Genomic DNA, 17787 nt, shown 5'->3' with positions numbered 1-17787 from the left:
AATCGATCCCTTATTGTACATTGTACAGAGATTTTCCTAAAAGTGATCACGATCTTCTTCACTTGTGGCACATTGCCTCTCTATACTTGGAACCCGAAGCCAGCCATGCATGTTCGGTACTGATCTATGGTCGTCTTGCAATCGCTGGTGGGATCGGCTGCCTTTGAGAACAGCATACATTCGTCGCGCTTCGACTTTTCATCTTTACAGACACAGCATGGCTGATGGGTATACTAGTTAGTATAATTGCGATAAATGAAGATTGTTGCATTCATACTTTCGGTTTCGACGTTGCAACCGCTTGGGAGCCGGGGCTCACGACAGGCTTGATCTCAGAGTTGGAGACTGAAGCTATGGTAAGTATTGAAGTTAGCAAGATATGGTACCTAGCTAACAACATATGTCTAAAAAGCTTCCTTACGCATTGAGATACTTTGCGATGCCATTGTGCTTGTGTTCTTCTGTGTTTAGAGTATGTAAGGAACTTGCAGATATGTTGATGATTTAAGTAGGTATTCTGAACTTTTGTCGCGGGATGTAGCGGAACTGCCAATTAGTGATTCAAAAAAAAAGATGGAATGGTATGACGCGATTTGTAATTGACAGTCGATTACCTAGGTAGGCACAAAGATAACCGATAAGATACTGTCAGAACTATGTATTCACACAGCCATAGGTTAATCTTTATCTAAATTCCGATCTTTGTGGCGCAACATTACCTAGCTCTATCGTGGATGATGCCAAAAGTTCCAAGATTCCTTTTTCGGAATTAAACAACATGGAATCAGGATCTTCTAGGCCCTAGATGGCCAAGTCACTGCTTTATTTATCATGCTATCCGCTATGCTTCAACTAGTTCTTATTACCGAAGAGCATGCACTTCGCTCTATTTAATTAGCAATATCGTATTACTTTACAGGTGTAAACGCGTACAGATTCCTTCTAGATCCTGTTTTGTCTTCTATGTACCTCCAAGTCCAAGCCCAACCTGTTATAACTTCATTAACTTTGGCATTGGATTGCTATGCTATTATAGTAAAGTACAATATATCGTGTAGTCTTAACATTTCTAGGTTATAGCACCTTGTTTTGGAATCATGAGGCGCAACGTGAAAGAGCTTCTAAAGAGTAATAGTTGACTTAGGAATATACTAGGACTAGTCTCGCTAGAATTATCGAGTACGATCTCGTATCGATTTGCTAACGGTCATTTCCGCAATCATCCGCCAGCAAGCTATTACAATCATAATGTATTTACCACCATTATGGTTGGTTACCAGCTAGAGGGATAGCTGAACCAGCCTTGACTGCTAGTTAGTCTAGGCATAGCCAAACTCCACAGCGGTTAGAGGCGATGTGGGTACGAAGACAGGGCATATCATAGTCAAATCGAAAGAACATTGCATTCGATACACACTACCGTCTATTCAATCTCAAAAGACCCTTCCTTCGAGGCTTCTGTTCAGTGTTCTAGTCTCTTAGACTTACCGCCATGCTCATATAATATATTGGACCTGCCATTCGGTGGCAGAGAAACTTTCAATTTTCTTTCATCAGCTTATCATCTTATGTGATACTTTGAGCTATTCCATTCCGTTGCCGACGAAGCCGAACTGCCTGAAACATTTATACCAGGAATTAAATATGGCTACGAGCCTCCGTAATGCGCTATTAGTCGCACTTACAGCTACACCTACGATCCAATCCGTTACGCCAGTTCCAGCAGGTGTTATTAGCACGTCAAGTCACATATTACGCGCTCAGCAAACATGCACAGGCGATGTAAAGTGTACCTGTGAGGTACTTCGCGACGTTTTAACAGACGTAAACGGAACCTTACTCCCTTCAGACGGAGCTACATATAAAGATATCGAAGATGAAAATTAGTAGGTTGTTTCTCGTATATACTGAGACACCCAGAGGACTAACTCATTCCATTTACAGTTCTGCAGCATGTAGGCTGCCGGCTGCGTGTATTGTCAGCCCGAAGAACGCACAGGAAGTCTCTACGGTAGTAAAGATACTCTCTCAGAACGGGGCCAAGTTTGCAATTAGAAGTGGTGGTCACAACTACATTCCAGGCTTCGCGAGTGTCGACGAAGGGGTTCTAATTTCGCTTTCAAGCTTAAACTCAACAGAGTTGTCAGAAGACAAGAAAACCGCCAAAATTGGGCCTGGGAACAGATGGCAGGCAGTTTACGAGGCCCTTGTGCCCGAAGGCCTGGTCGTGGTCGGTGGGCGTGTCGGTCCTGTCGGTGTTGGTGGGTTGATGCTCGGGGGTGAGTAAACCATGCCAATTATAACAGAGGTATCCTGGAATAGTCGAAACTAACAAAAATAAGGTGGGCTAAGCTACCTTGCAACCCAACGTGGCCTTGCTTTTGATAACGTCAAATCGTATGAAGTGGTTCTAGCTAATGGGACCATTGTCACCGCTTCAGCTGACAACGAGTATTCGGACCTGTATAAGGGGTTACGAGGTGGCACCTCTAACTTTGGTATAGTAACAAGTTATGAGCTTTACACATACCCCGTTGGGGACTTCTACGTCGATGCCCGCGCCTATAGTCCGAACCAGACCACTGATTTCCTACACGCCGTTGCCGAATATCAGAAGGAGGGACAGTTAGACCCATCGTCAAGTATTAGTGGTACGTATAACCCAACCCGACACGCGAACCTAATTCTATAATCGAAGCTAATATAAGAATAGTATGTGACAAGACCTTTTTGCTCATGCCCCTTCTCTTCCTATATAAGATATTAACATGTAATAGGTCCAATTACTAGAAAGTGGCCCGACCATTCTTCTACTCTATAGCGAACCGGTGCAACAAGCTAAAGCATTCGATGCCTTCTACGCTCTTGGGACGTACCAACCAATCGTACCGGCATTTAATGGTTCACTCTTGGATATTATGGCTTTGACGGGATCTCGATTCTCAACCGGCGAGATACGCACGTATGGCGAGACATTCAGCCACAAGACAGACGCTGACCTCATGGTCGAGTTATATAATATCTTTACTGAGGAAACGGCTAGCCTCCCTAGCGGCGCTTCGGCGGTTTGGGTACCAAATTCAATTGCAGCTAGTGTAGCTACGCTGGGGAAACAACATGGTGGGAACTTGCTAGGTTTAGAGGAGGTCTCGCAACAATGTGAGTCTACCATTCCCCTTTGTCGTTTATTTAAACTAGGTACTAATAGAAACCTCCAGGGTATGAGTGGTACATTACATGGACAGACCCAACGCAGGACAGAGCCATATGGGATATCTCCCAGCAAATAACTCAACGTTGCACAGACGCAGCCAAAGTGAAGGATTTGCTTTTACCGTACCTTTTCATGAACACCGCGGGCAAGACTCAGGGCGTATTGAATAGCTATGGCGCGGGAAATGTCGAATCCATTAAGGCGACAGCAGCGAAATACGACCCTGAACGAGTGTTCCAGACGCTCCAGAATGATGGATTTCTCGTTCGGGACTTATAAACGTAATAGCTTGTGTGTTTGGGTTTGGTTTGTACATTGAATTTGAGCGGTGTGTATATAGACTAGAATGCCTCGGTGCAGAGTATATGCGAATAAGTAGAGTACCTAATAATTAATAATTGTATCAGACCTTCAGCTAAGGCTGTGATCTGTCAAATCTCCGTATCGCACCGAAACACCAAAATAAGCAATTAAAGCTCATCAAACATGACACTAAGTAGCTGTTACTACCTAGTAACTAGATAGTTAAGCGGAGCAATGCTATACTTGTACTGTTGAGTCGGCCGAACTCGAGTTTTAAAAACGGAGTCGTTTCTATACCTATAAGATAACTAACGGGTATCCAATGTGTGATTGTAAGCTACATTTACTGGTGCAGAGTGATTGTTATTAGGAGACAAAGGGTCATCGGTTGAATTCATCTTCGCTATTACACAATTTACCTAAGTTAAGATGAGGTCAATCGAAGAAATCCGGGCCCTCTCTGACCTGGACCCTGAATTAACCCAAGTAGGTTTACCTACAACTCGAGCTACTTTCGCTCCCTTATTTCATATTTGCAGATTAGCTTACTACCTATATATTGTCCAGCTGGTCCAGAATGGTCTTATGCTACCGCCTTCGTGGAATAAAGATACGGATGTGCATGAGGTTCGCACTCTGCTGTCCCGACTAGTAGGTGCATAGAAACAAGAAGCTGGGACAGATTCGCTAACCGAGGAGTATATCTACCAGGTTCTGACGCGGGATGGAGCATATATCACGGTGCGCGTATATAGTTTGCGGGAATGGACCGCAGATGGTAGTGGTAGACCTGGCATGTTGAATATCCGTTCCTAGGACTGGTTGAAGATACGTATGACGCTTTGACATGGGTTAGTTTTTATACTCCCCGTTATCGTTATCTCTTCTGCCTAGGTATCTCCCACACCTAGGTGTGTTGGGAAGCGGAGAGGAGAATATTATATATCTAAAATATGTTTGTAGAGGACTAATGGTTGTGTATGTATACGGAGTAGGTCTCTAAGAACCTTAAGAACCTAGGAATCGACCCGATGAAGGGGCTTCTAGTCGCAGGCGAGAGCTCAGGGGCGAATATAGCTTTTGCAGCGACGTACCTCTGGATTACGCAGAAGAAAGATATCGAAATACGGATCACGGGGGTTTATAGCGGTGCGAACTCAGGGGTAAGCGCGGAGACAGTGCCCGAAAAGTATCGACCCCTTTTCGTCAGTATGGAGCAGAATTGCCAGGCGCCTGTCATGGATACTCAGGCCGTCGAACGTATTAACGGTAAGCATTTTATTACAAAAGGAGAGAGAAAACTAAAATAGGGGAATTATTATGCTGAACTAAACCTGTGGTGTCCGCAGAACTCTATAAGCCTGGCCCGAAGAGTCCTCTCGCGTATCCGATAGCTATCCCTGATCCCTCGATCATGCCGCGGATTTATTTCCAGGCATGCGGACTTGATCCTACGAGGGATTGCACATTGGTTATGGAACAGGTCTGGAGAGATGCTGGCGTGCCTACGAAGCTCGACGTTTATCCCGGAATGCCGCACGTTTTCTGGGCTTTGGGTCTCCCTGCCTTAGAACAGACTACCTAAGGAAATATGAAAAAGATACTCGGGAAAGGCTTGAATGGCTGTTGAGACCAAGCCAGTCTGGGGAAACTAGATACAACTCTTATTCGACGCATTAGGTGTATCTATAACGTTCTCTTCTTAAATAGACTATGTATATGTCAGTTGAACACAGCTTAAAAGCCCATAACTAACAAAATAGGTCTACATGTGGCGTCTAGCAAATGAGTATGAAGAAGTGCCGTATAAGAATAGGGGGAGGTGAAGAAGTATATGTTCACTTAGTCGATATTTAATCCTGACAAAACGGTCCCATCCTCCGTTTAATCGCATACTATTACCGTTTCCCCCTTACCCCGCCGGCTACCGTTAACGCAGCACCTGTTCATTTGTGGCACGGTTCAGATATAGACACTTGCTCAATGTACCGGATACCCCAATTGAAATAAGCAAATTCCGAAAGTTTCACCGCTTTCCATTTTGCCATATAATAAAATATATTAAATAAAATTCGGAAAAAGTATATTTAAATATTATAAATATTTTTAAAACTAAGTTTAAAGTTATATTACGTAAGGTTATTTTATTTTATTTTATTTTATTTTTATAAAAAAGTAAATATATTTTTTTTATAATATTATAATATTATATTTAAATAAAATATATTAAAAGTTTTTATTAAAAATTTAAAATAATATTAAATAAATAAAAGAAATTTTTACGTAAATAATATTTAAATATTTATTTTATTATATAAATTTATAAATAATTATTTATATTAAATAAAATTATTTTAATAATATTTTAATTTTAATTTTTAATTTATATATAAATTTATTAATTTATTTATTTATTTATTTATTTATTTATTTATTTATTTATTTATTTATTTATTTATTTATTTGTTTATTTATTAATAATAAAATATATAAATGTAATAAAATTAAAAAAAATTTAAAAACTTTAATTAAAAATAAAATTATAAAATAATTAAAATATAATATTTTAATATTATAAAAAATTAAAAATAAATTTATATATATTTATATTAAAATATTAATAAAGTTATTGTATATTATGTAATATAAAAAATAAAAAATGATAAAATAATTTAAATAAAATAATTTAATTAATTATATTAAATTATATAAAAAAGTAAAAAAATGGTTAAATAAAAAAAATATTTATTTATATATATATAAATTAATTTAAAAACAATATGTTTAAATATAATTTTAATTATATAATATAATTATATAATTAATATTTTATTAATTTATGACTTTTTAAAATATATATAATATTAAATAAATAAAAATAATATTAATTTAATAATAAAAAAAGATTTTATTTAAATAATAATTTATTAAATACAAAAAAAAACGCCGTATTTATTATATAATAATTACATTTTATATATTATATAATACATTTTTTAAATTATTATATATAATAAAATTATTTAAAATTATAACATTTTAACATTTTTAAAACTTTTTATAATATTAATTTATTTTAACTTTTAACTTTTTAAAATTTTTAATATTATAATATATTATTAATTATTAATAAAACGTATTTTTACTTTTAACGTAATAATTTTAATTAATTTTAATTTTAAAAATTTAAACTTTTAATTTATTTAATATAATATTATATAATATTTTTAAATCGATTTAAATTTAAACTTTATTAAATTTAAAATTAATATAATTATTAAATATAAAAATTTATAAATATTATTATTATATAAACCGGGATTATAATTATTAAACATAAAAAATAACGTTGTAATTATTATATAATAATTACGTTTTATATATTATATAATATAATTATATTATTTAATTATAATTTTATTAATATATATATATATATTTTATATTAATTTTACATAATTTTTAATTTTTTAAAATATACGGTTTTTAATAATTAATTTTATATTTAATCATATAATTTTAATTTATTTATTTAATTAATTTTTTATTTTTTCATTTTTAAATAATTATATATAATTAAATAATAATAATATTTATAATTAAATTAAATTAAATAAATAACCGTATAAAAACCCGTAAAAAAACCGTAAAAAAAGCCGTAAAATAAAATATATAATAAAAATATTATTAAATAAACGGTATAAAATTTAATTAATAAAAAAACATATATTTTATTAAAAAATATTATGTAAAAATTATAATATATATATAAAAAATAAATATAAAATATAATAAAATATTATAAAATTTATATGGTAAAAATTATACTTTTAATTTAATTTATTTTAATTATAATTATTATTTAAATAACTTTTTTTTTATTATTAAATTAATATTATTTATAAATAATAAAAATAATTTTATATAAATAATATTTAAATAAATATTATATTATTATATTATTAAATATTTATTTTATTATTAAAATATTAAATTTTCATATAAATTAAATAATAATAATAACAATTAAATAAATAATTATATAATTATAATTATATATATTTATTAATATATATTTATATTTTAAAAAACTTTAATAAAACTTTTTTAATTAAATTATATATTATTTATTTAATAATTTTTTTATTTTTTTATTTTACTTTTATATTATATAAATTAAATTTAATTAATTTAATAATAATATAAAATTATTATATAATAATTAATTTATATATTATATTTAATAAAAAATATTAATAATTGTAAAATAAATTATAATAAATTAATATTAAATAAATATAAAATAAATTTTTTAATTTAAATTTAAAATAATATATAAATTAATTAAATAAAATAAATTTTAAATAATAAATATTAAATAATTATAAAATAATTAAATATAATAAAATTAAATTTTTTTAATTTTTTTTTTAATTAAAAATAAAAATTATTTATATTAATTAAAAATTAAAATTAAAATTAATTAATAAAATTATTATAATATATATATATAATTAAATATATTTTTTAATTATATTTAATTTATTATATTTTTTTTAAAAAAATATATTTATTTTTATTAATATTATTAAATTATATTATAAATTAAAAATATAAATTAAAAAAATAATATAATAATAAATATTTATAAAAATATTTATAAAAATTTATTAAATATATTTAAAATTATATATATATATATAAAATTAAATATTAAATTTATTTATAAAATATTACATAATATATTATAATATATCATTTTTAATATAAAATTTTATTTTTTATTTATTTTTATTTTTAATATTATTTTATTTATTTATTATTAATTAATTAATTTAATTAACAATTATAATCTTTTTGTCGCGTTCCGCCACGTTTCAATTGAAAAAATGGTACAATGTCCAAAAGTCACAAAAGTGCGCGGGATCTTGCAGGAACAGGTGCTGCGTTAACGATACCGACCCCGCCAACCCCACCAAAACATATTCTTGGGGTTTGGCCTTGGAACAAACGTAACTTGTAGACACCCGTAATTCCAACATCTAGGCAGCTACTTAAAGACTTCTCCTATTTAAGAAGCAGAAATCATACTACCCTTGACCGACTGTTCTTACTAGTCTTCACTCGTTCGCCTCAAGAAAAAAAAACCCCCCCCGGAAAATCATCTACATATATACCATCTTACAACTAGCAGACCTAAACAAACGACAATGCCGGCCCCATCACCCCTCACCATCGCCACGCAGTCCGTACAGCGACTCGTCAAGGAAGAAAAGTACTACCGAAAGGAGCTCACGCAACAGTCGGAGCGCGTCAAGAAGCTCGAGGCAGACCTGAAAGAGGCGGGTGAAGACGCAGATAGCAATGCCGGATTCGTCCTGAAGCAAGAGGTATGCTTGAATCATCCTCAGCTCCTTTACTCCCAGGAAGCTAGATCATAAAGCTATTGGTACATAGCTTGTAAATATATGTATGTATCAGTGCGCTAACAACTGAATTGTAAATGCACAGCAAAAAGCCGTAGACGAAACCCGAGCTATCTTCGCCCCCCTAAACAAGCGCATCGAAGAAGCCGTCCAACGACTCGAGGAACAGATCGCAGCAGCCGAGAGCGAGAACGCACCTGCTGACGAAATAAACAAGGCCAAGGAAGCGCTGGAGCTGGGAAAGTCGGTTGAAGAACCGCCTGTTGCGTGAGGGGGGAGCTGTCCGAGGTGAACTCATGGACTACGACGCGAGCGTGTAGGATTACGAAGAGGAATGAATTAATACAGTGATACCACGGTTCCTACCAAGAGAGAGCCGTAGAAGCTCGTTTTATATTATTGTCCTTGGGAGGTGGATCTACCCGAGTAGCATAAAATCGATAATCGATCATCCCCCTCCCCTCTCTATTAGTCTAGTCTTGTGCCATTTTGCTCGCTGGGTATACTTCCTCCACTCCTGTAACACGGATGTGCGTAATGGACTATCATAGATGATAACTCCAAGATGAACTACAAGACTACTGGTCCCACCCATAAGTGCATATTCCCTCCTCTCCGGTCCGTAATGTCGTTCATGTTATATCCATGCTATCGCCATTACCAGCACCAGGCGCCTCGACCGTAATCTGGGGTGTCTGCGATGCATCTTCCGCCATAGGGGTATCAGCTTGTTGGTTCTGTTGCGTCGACTCGCCCATCTCGACATCCTCACCCTCTTCCGGCTCTTCTCTCGGATTTTGGCTTCCTGCCCGTTGACTCGGGGCCTGGCTCCCTGCTCGTGAAAAAGTTCCGCTAACATCGAGTCGCGGCTTCAACCCGGCAGGGCCTCCGGCACCAGGACTGTCAGGTCTCGGGGTTCTTCCACCTCCAGAGACAGCACCGCTATCAGGATGTGGCGTATTGTTCCCGCTGACAAGCCCGCCCTTACCAGGTGTAGCGGCAGCCTCTCCATCCTCCGCATCCGAATCCATGCCTTCTCTGCGCTCCACTTCTTCTTTCTCGTCTCGGATCAAAGCACGTAGCCTCTTACCCTCTTCAACCAGACGCTCGAACTGCTCGCGGCGGTCTCGCCATGTAGCCCCATACGTCTCGCTCTCGCGGTGCAAGTCCTCACACTCCTCGGCCAATTTAGCCAGGTTGGTGGCCTGCTCCGCGCGCGGGCGCAACATACGGTTATTCGTGATGCGGTCGGCTAGCTCGTCGAACTTGCGGCGCTGGGCGAGTGTCGCGCGCGCCTCATCGAGTTGCGCCTTCAGCCGCGCGTTGCCCTCCCGCACCGACTCCATCGTCTCCAGGATGCGAATCCTATCCGCCGCGTATCGTTCGCGCTCCTGCACGTTCGCCGTTCCCAGAAGTTGTAGTCGTAGGATCTGCGCGTCGAACGCTTCGAAGTCTAGCATGATGTCTTCTTTTAGCGCGCTGATATCAATTGCCGGTGATGCGTTTGCTTCGGCATCGTTGGTGCCGTCGGGGGGAGGTGTGGGCAGCTTCCCGGGACTCGTGAAGGCGCCGGGCGCGATGAGGCGTTTGGTAAGGCGCTTGAAGGGCTTCTCTTCTACATTGAGGAGACGGATTTTATGCAGCTCATTTTCTTCTCGCTCCTCTAGGAGGCCGAAATGAGAGGTCGCCATGGTTTCGTATTGATGCTGATGAGGGGTGCGAAGGAGGTAGGTAGGTGATAGCTGGGGGGTATAGTTGTTTCGATGTTGAAATTGTAACAATGAAGATTGATAATGGAGCTTGGGGGTTTGGAAGCTGGGAAGTCAAACGCGGCTGCAGCTGGCTTATCGATATTCTGTCTGTATCGATAAGTGGATGGTATTCTTCTCAATGGAAAGGTTGCGATAGATGCATGTGATAATTGCCTAAGGTAATAAGTACTGTACGGTATAATATTATAATTCCTTCTATGCCGAATATACCTTTTTCTACATCTCGACATTCAATGTACAAAAAAGAAAATGTTAATGTTTCCGGCTTGTTACTATGCATTGAAAACAGCTGGGGAAATCTGTAGCACAGTGAATGGCAGAAAATGGAATAGTATGAGTCTTTTTACTATGTCCTTCCACCATGACTTTTTACAAACCTGATGCATCCTACACTTGCCACATGTTATAAAATTCCGGAGAGCATGAGGATCATCTATCGTCACGCCTTAACTAAATTTCTAGCTCTTCGCCTTTCGTCTTCGTTGAGAACCCACTGGATGCCGTCCTCGTCCTCGTCGTTGTTCAGCTCTTCCCATTCATCTTCTTCCATATTAGCCACCATGAGTATCTGTGATACTCTCGCAAACATCTCCCTCACAGAGTAGTTACCTCGAGCAACAGTGCTGATGATGCCCGAGAAATCCCGCTCCATTCGTATTGCCCCATACGCGCTAGTCTTCCCGCTATAACTCCACACCCTTTTTTCAAGTGTCTTAGACAGATCTGTCGCTGTGAGGTCCATGAGCGCCGTGAATGTTTTCGGGGTCATGATTCGTGCTATAGGTTTCATCAGCGTATCCCACCCATTTTCGAATCTTCGCTGGACACGATCTATAACTTCGTCTTCGTCTTCGTCATTTTGGCGCGCGATTTCTGCCAATTCATCTTCAGAGCGCCAATAATCAGCATCGCGGAAGGCTTCAACTAGTACTGGTTTTAATCTTTGTTTGATAACGGCAGAGAACAAGACTCTTAAAGCATCAGATATCAGTTCGCTAGTCTTAAGCCCGAACGTAGAATGTAACGTGTTTAGTGCTGTAGTTACGAAAGTAACATCATGCTCGAACGGGAAGGACGCGGCAAGGGGGCTAGATTCTGTTGCTCCATTGGGTTGATCAGGGGAAGTGCCTAGTTGCGATGTAATGATGCGGTCTAGATAGTCTTTCGCAACATCTAGACTGTTGATAAGCACAATGAAAGAAAGAATCTTGTTTTCAGGTGGTAGCCCCCCTTGAACAGTTGGCTGCGGATATGATTCATCTCGCATCCTCCGCTGGACCATTCCAATAAAGTCTGATCCTAGTACCCTCCCGACATCTGGAATTACTGAGGCGGCTACATCACGTTGCGCTGTTGACATAGCCTTCTGAATTATTGCGCTGACGATATACATAACATCGTCAACGGCCGAGATGATATAAGGGGCGTTTCCATCGATAGGCTTGTTAAGATTTAGGGAAAGACCCATAGGTGATTCGTCCAGTTGGAACGCCTTTTCAACAGATCGTCTAAAAAAGAACAAAGCCAAGGAATTGTAAGGTGATGTTAGCTTTGATGAGATCTTCCGACCGAGATTGGATTTTGTGACAACCTCAGGTATTGATAGAGGTGCATCTTCAGGGGTATCGGGATTCTAATTAAAATTAATTGTTAGAACAACAAAACTCGATTAGAAATACTTACTCTGCATTTGCTAGCAAGGAACTTTGAGTATAACGACCATCGGCCAAGCATGATTGAGATCTCGCTAAGTAGAGCATCTACTTCTTTCATGTCTACGCCTTCATCCTCGCTATTCCGCGAGTTGGTACCGCCGCCTACCGCTGGAGAGTTTACGCGTGGAGTACCCGTAAGCGTCCTTTGCGGAGGTAGGAAGCTTTGTACTAGGAAGGAGAATGGATAACTTTTTGCGTCGGTAAGTTTCCTATCAACGCTTCTTTCGTCGCCCCACGAATCCAAAATAATACCACCTTGAACGTCAGCCTCCATCTGGAGTCTCTCTATGACTTTGACCATTTTGCCTTCACCGTAGTGCCTCTCTACGAGCCCACCATGACTTTCGACAATCTGGGCGATATGCTCAAAGAGCTTCGTAAGCGCGTTGGCGTAAAAGAACCCATCTCTTTTCCCTGCGTCGCCAGGTGTCGCCTTGAGAGTTGCCCTAGCTGTGCCGGCAACACCCTGACATACGTAGCGCCCATATACGTCTAATCCAACATCTCCTCTCCCTATTAAAGGGAACAGTTTGAAGAATCTTGTAATCTTGGCGCCGTCGCCTTCTTTGACTGCCTTCTCAAATTCTCGTAAGAACAGGCCGCATAAGCTTTCCTTTGCATTCTCAAGTGTTACCCAAGGCGCATCTGGCACCTCGACACTCGGTACCATGGAAGCCGCAAAGCCACCGCGTATAATAGGCTCTGGTACTTTGCTTGCGCGGGAGATATAGCCTGCTGCTGCTTCCCAGTCTTGGGGGGCGCCCATACTGCCCACTACTCCATGGACGCATGCTTTGAGTTCCGCGACCTGTTCAACAACTTTCAGTGTTTGCTGCACTCTGTCTTTCTCTAGGTCGAGCTCCTTAACCCGACTGGAAAGTCGTCCTGCAGTGTCGGCAGCCGATGAGAGCATCCCATTGCTTATGGATCTTGTCGCGATGACCTGGGAGCCGAGATTCGCACGAAGTAGATCGAGCCGGCCTAGCTCGCGGGATAAGTCGGCTTGGGAAGATAGAAGCGCATTAAGGCGATTAGTTATGCTGGTCTCGCGCACATGTAGGGCAGCTAGCCCAGCGCGGACGTCGGAAAGAGTCGAGGCATCGTGAATGGGGGAATTTGACGAGGGATTGTTTAGCTTATTAGAAGCTTTCTGCGTTGTTGACACCGTGAAGTTGCCATTGGGGATGTTGTTGGCGGACATTGGGACACTGGTTGTGGGAGGTGCATAGCGGCTTAAGATACTCAAGCCTGAATTACTGGACCTTGAACACACCTTTCCGTTGATGTGGGTAGAGATCAAGTTGATCCAACCAACGGGCGTTGTTCAAGGGTTGTAAGTGACGAATTTACGTTGTATTTCGTACGTCCCGCTAAATTGCTAATTGAATTGTTAATTGATAGGGCTTAGCGATAGTTATTGTTACACGTTTAGCCGCTAAAGGATAGGTACCGTATTGGCATTATATAAGTTTCAGGAATAATTCCTTATGTAAAGTATTATATTAGCTATAATAAAGGTTAGAATGAGAAATATGATATTTTACGAGATTATTATTCTTTTAAAAATAATTATTTTTTGTAAAAAAATAATTCTTTAAAATTTAAAGCTTTAATTAAATAGAATAAATAGGTTTTAAATTATATAACTTTACGTAACCTTAAAAAAGTTTAAAAATTAAAAAAGTTAAGATTTCTAGGACTTAAACCCTAGGTTTCTAGCTTTACTATAACATTTCCGCTAATGTAATATAGGAGTGTTTTAATTGAGCTAACGGCGTTAATGGGTGGCTAGTTTATTAATATTGTTAACAATTGGTTTGTTGTTAAATTTTATTATTTATATTTATATTTTTTAATATTATAATAATATATTAAGCCAATTAAAAAAACTATTCTTATATAAGTAAAAATATTTTATATAAAAATTATTTTACTTTTAAAATATAATATTTTAAAACTACATATTGCCGGTATAATACCTGGCTTTAAAGTTTTGGAAATTAAAATACCAAGTATTTAAAGTTTGGCTTATTTCGTAATTAATTAAAGCTATAGGTTATTTATTATACTGGCATTATATAGGTTTTAAAAATAATTTTTTATGTAAAATATTATATTAATTATAATAAAGGTTAAAATAAAAAATATAATATTTTACAAAATTATTATTTTTTTAAAAATAATCATTTTTTGTAAAAAAATAATTTTTTAAAATTTAAAGTTTTGATTAAATAAAATAAGTAGGTTTTAAATTATATAATTTTACGTGACTTTAAAAAAACTTAAAAATCAAAAAAGTTAAAATTTTTGGAACTTAAACCCCAGGTTTTTAACTTTACTATAATATTTTTGTTAATATAATGCAAAAATGTTTTAATTAAACTAACGGCGTTAATAAATGGTTAATCCATTAATGTTATTAACAATTAATCCGTTATTAAACTTTATTACCTATATTTGCATTTTTTAATATTATAATAATATATTAAGCCAATTAAAAAAACCATTCTTATATAAGTAAAGATATTTTGTACAAAAATTATTCTATCTTTAAAATATAATATCTCAAAACCATATATTGCCGGTATGGTAGGTATCTTAATCGATAAGCTTACCTCTGTAAATCTGCACTTTCATATCGTATATCGTCATTGTCGTTATTTGCGTATCCTGGTGCTTCTATGAGTCACTCACTAAAGTGAAGTTTCATGCATTCTCTCACTGGGTTGAATTTTATGTCAATCTTAAAAGGTCTTTAAGCTTATCAAAACTTTCCTACATACCAAATTTTTTCATTTTTTTTATATAACTCGACTAAAAACATTTCAATATCTGAGCAAGTTGGCGTCTGTAATTTCAAGTCGCAGATTTAAAACTGTTCGAGCTATTTTCAACTCCTACAGTACAATGTCTCAAGACCTCCCAAGGATGAACACACAAATTCTCAGAGTACCAGAGACAGAACTAGGGAAATTTAAGGATGGAAATGATCAGGAAAAACTGGGATTATGGGAGGTTTCTCAAAGCAAGTCACCTAGTATCAGAATCCTTAATGAGGCCGCACAATATCTGAAAACTAAGAATACGCCCGTTGCATTTCCAACTGAGACTGTCTACGGGCTCGGAGCAGATGCCACAAGAAGCGAAGCAGTAAAAGGGATCTATACTGCAAAGAAAAGACCATCGGACAATCCCCTTATTATTCATATCTCGGATCTAGAAATGCTTCGAAGCATTCTAACCCCTGAGAATGCTTCTAATGGCACAACTAACACAAGCAATGACCAAATACCTAAGATATACAAATCTCTTATAGAAAGATTTTGGCCGGGACCTCTAACATTGCTGCTCCCCAACCCAGTTTCGTCTAAGCTTGCCCCTGAAGTGACGGCCGGATTGAAGACTTTTGGTGTTCGAATGCCAAATTCACCCCTTGCTCTCTCACTTATCAAACTAACAGGCGCGCCTCTGGCAGCTCCATCAGCAAATGCTTCCACAAAGCCATCGCCGACTACTGCCGAGCACGTATTAGAAGATCTAGATGGCCGTATTGAGTTTATACTTGATGGCGGTCCGTGTTTCGTCGGGGTTGAGAGTACCGTAGTAGATGGTCTATGCGACCCTCCTTTGATCCTGAGGCCTGGGGGAGTAAGCATAGACGAACTGCGGAGTTGTCCTGGATGGGAGAAGGTTGAAAAGGGGTATAAGGACCAGAGTGAAATGGGCAAGTCTGCGCCGCGAGCGCCAGGCATGAAGTATAAACACTATAGCCCAAAGGCAACGGTTATTCTCTACGAGGCATCCTTCGCGGCGAGCTATAATGGCATACAAGCCCAGGACGTCAAAACCTTCATCCAAGGCCGGCAATCCCAGCAAATATCAGGAAACGGAAGTGATGGATTGCAGATCGGTATTATACGGACTCGACATTGGAAGCCCGCAGCCGGATTGCGCTGCGGCGACTTCAAAAGCGAGACTGTGAAAACACAAAACGGCCAAGAGAACCACTTGACAATTGAACTCGACGTTCAAGAAGCAGAACTCTATGATAGCACGACTGAAGCTCCGATTGGGAAGCTTATGGATGTGAGCATAGGGATGGACACCAGAAGCATAGCGCATGGACTTTTTTCGGCGTTACGAGAACTGGATAGGCGAGGCGCGGATCTCATATTTGTGGAGGGCACAGTAGACGATGAGGACATTGGCGCGGCGGTCATGAACAGGCTGCGCAAGGCAGCTTCTCAGATTAAGTCGTAGACCATAACCGGTGCGACACACCGCTCAGCTTAATGACATTCCGTTAAGAACAAATAACGACTTTTTACCAACGCCACGCCGGAGTCTACATTGAAGGTCATCTCGCAAGTCTCCACGCTTCGGAGAACTAGTCTCTTACAAGCCTTGCCTTAACCAATCTGTCAATTTGGCCTTTCCTAATTGCGCCAAATTGTTCACTCCTTGTTCGCTGAGGTCGATACGGCTGAGATTAACATCCTGCGTCGGCGCCTTGCTAACTCTCTGTACGATGATGGTCGGGTCAGTCTCTAAGATGATACCGTCATCCACGATCTCGTCGATCGCCAGCGAGACTAGATCGTAATTCTCGATTATCGTTCGCTTATCAACCGATTGCCTGCCCTTGGGTTAACTTGGTACCAGTAGAATCCCAGCTAGCGAACATACTTAAATAGGAGGTGTAGCGAATCCCTTAGGGCCAAGATGACGTTGTATAAGAGGACCTCGTTCTCATCCACACCACCCACGACATACATCATCACGTCGGACTCCATCTTATATAGTACGATCCGGTTGTCGTAGAGAATGATATCGCCGGTCTGCTTTGCCGTCTTTTCTAATAGACCCTTCTCGAAGGTCTTCTGCGACTTGACATCCGCGAACGGTCCGCCATGTTGGTGATGTGTGGTCGATGCTACTCGGGCTTCTCATCAGCGACTGCAACTTTCCAGAATCAGAATAAGTCAGACCTACAAGCTGTAGGAGCATGGTGGGGTGCATTGTAGTATTTCGCGAATATCCTCGAGCCGTCGTCGATGTTAAGGATGATGATGGCATTCACCGAGGACAAGGACATCCCAGGTGCCATCTTGAGAGCTGGATATTAGTATAGGGATATAATAGCTTGTAGTGTAGTAACGTAGATATTGAGGGTGTCCCTTAAGAATCACCAATTGTCTCTTATGATGCTAATGTCCGCTAAGGTACAGCGCATGTGGCATTTGATTGACTTGGAGAGAGAGATGGAGAAACTGTTTTAGCGGAGCCCGCGACAAGGGTAGTAGGTACATATGTACACACTAAAATGTGCATAACGCCGAATAATGTTGTGCAACAGT

At 38.2% G+C, this 17787-nt stretch overlaps 8 protein-coding genes across 8 annotated transcripts; 4 read left to right on the top strand and 4 right to left on the bottom strand.

The window, feature by feature from the left end:
• F4817DRAFT_173298 (cytochrome C oxidase copper chaperone-domain-containing protein) lies at positions 1 to 611 on the bottom strand. The gene is made up of 3 exons (XM_049298237.1): positions 422 to 611; positions 278 to 351; positions 1 to 221 (listed from the first exon to the last, which is right to left on the bottom strand). The coding sequence occupies exons 1-3, from the start codon at positions 444 to 446 to the stop codon at positions 81 to 83; spliced, it is 240 nt and encodes a 79-aa protein (XP_049157185.1). The 5' UTR covers positions 447 to 611; the 3' UTR covers positions 1 to 80.
• Positions 612 to 1644: 1033 nt separating this feature from the next.
• F4817DRAFT_366616 (FAD-binding domain-containing protein) lies at positions 1645 to 3493 on the top strand (the record flags this gene model as incomplete). The annotated part of the gene is made up of 6 exons (XM_049307004.1): positions 1645 to 1886; positions 1945 to 2279; positions 2343 to 2651; positions 2699 to 2712; positions 2778 to 3159; positions 3219 to 3493. 6 exons carry the CDS (start codon positions 1645 to 1647, stop codon positions 3491 to 3493), a joined length of 1557 nt encoding a protein of 518 aa, XP_049157184.1.
• Positions 3494 to 4526: 1033 nt separating this feature from the next.
• On the top strand, positions 4527 to 5322 carry F4817DRAFT_173276 (alpha/beta-hydrolase). Its single transcript, XM_049298235.1, has 2 exons — positions 4527 to 4786; positions 4867 to 5322. The coding sequence occupies exons 1-2, from the start codon at positions 4549 to 4551 to the stop codon at positions 5100 to 5102; spliced, it is 474 nt and encodes a 157-aa protein (XP_049157183.1). The 5' UTR covers positions 4527 to 4548; the 3' UTR covers positions 5103 to 5322.
• Positions 5323 to 8727: 3405 nt separating this feature from the next.
• On the top strand, positions 8728 to 9214 carry F4817DRAFT_317727 (tubulin binding cofactor A; the record flags this gene model as incomplete). Its single annotated transcript, XM_049300837.1, has 2 exons — positions 8728 to 8907; positions 9029 to 9214. 2 exons carry the CDS (start codon positions 8728 to 8730, stop codon positions 9212 to 9214), a joined length of 366 nt encoding a protein of 121 aa, XP_049157182.1.
• Positions 9215 to 9358: 144 nt separating this feature from the next.
• F4817DRAFT_173261 (Tho complex subunit 7-domain-containing protein) lies at positions 9359 to 10894 on the bottom strand. The gene has a single exon (XM_049298234.1). It carries the CDS (start codon positions 10632 to 10634, stop codon positions 9576 to 9578), a length of 1059 nt encoding a protein of 352 aa, XP_049157181.1. The 5' UTR covers positions 10635 to 10894; the 3' UTR covers positions 9359 to 9575.
• On the bottom strand, positions 10751 to 13911 carry F4817DRAFT_343365 (COG4-domain-containing protein). The gene is made up of 2 exons (XM_049304022.1): positions 12399 to 13911; positions 10751 to 12348 (listed from the first exon to the last, which is right to left on the bottom strand). The coding sequence occupies exons 1-2, from the start codon at positions 13629 to 13631 to the stop codon at positions 11155 to 11157; spliced, it is 2427 nt and encodes an 808-aa protein (XP_049157180.1). The 5' UTR covers positions 13632 to 13911; the 3' UTR covers positions 10751 to 11154.
• A 1086-nt stretch (positions 13912 to 14997) lies between these two features.
• Positions 14998 to 17160, top strand: F4817DRAFT_343364 (translation factor). Its single transcript, XM_049304021.1, has one exon. The coding sequence runs from the start codon at positions 15338 to 15340 to the stop codon at positions 16688 to 16690; it is 1353 nt and encodes a 450-aa protein (XP_049157179.1). The 5' UTR covers positions 14998 to 15337; the 3' UTR covers positions 16691 to 17160.
• On the bottom strand, positions 16758 to 17714 carry F4817DRAFT_173226 (snare-like protein). Its single transcript, XM_049298233.1, has 3 exons — positions 17423 to 17714; positions 17117 to 17363; positions 16758 to 17066 (listed from the first exon to the last, which is right to left on the bottom strand). Exons 1-3 carry the CDS (start codon positions 17535 to 17537, stop codon positions 16826 to 16828), a joined length of 603 nt encoding a protein of 200 aa, XP_049157178.1. The 5' UTR covers positions 17538 to 17714; the 3' UTR covers positions 16758 to 16825.
• Between the last annotated feature and the right edge of the window lie 73 nt (positions 17715 to 17787).

Source organism: Daldinia loculata (assembly GCF_022478755.1).
Source record: "Daldinia loculata strain CBS 113971 unplaced genomic scaffold F4817scaffold_39, whole genome shotgun sequence".
Lineage (NCBI taxonomy): Eukaryota > Fungi > Ascomycota > Sordariomycetes > Xylariales > Hypoxylaceae > Daldinia > Daldinia loculata.
The sequence above is the reverse complement of the archived record's forward strand: the minus strand, read 5'-3'. Positions and strand labels throughout refer to the sequence as shown.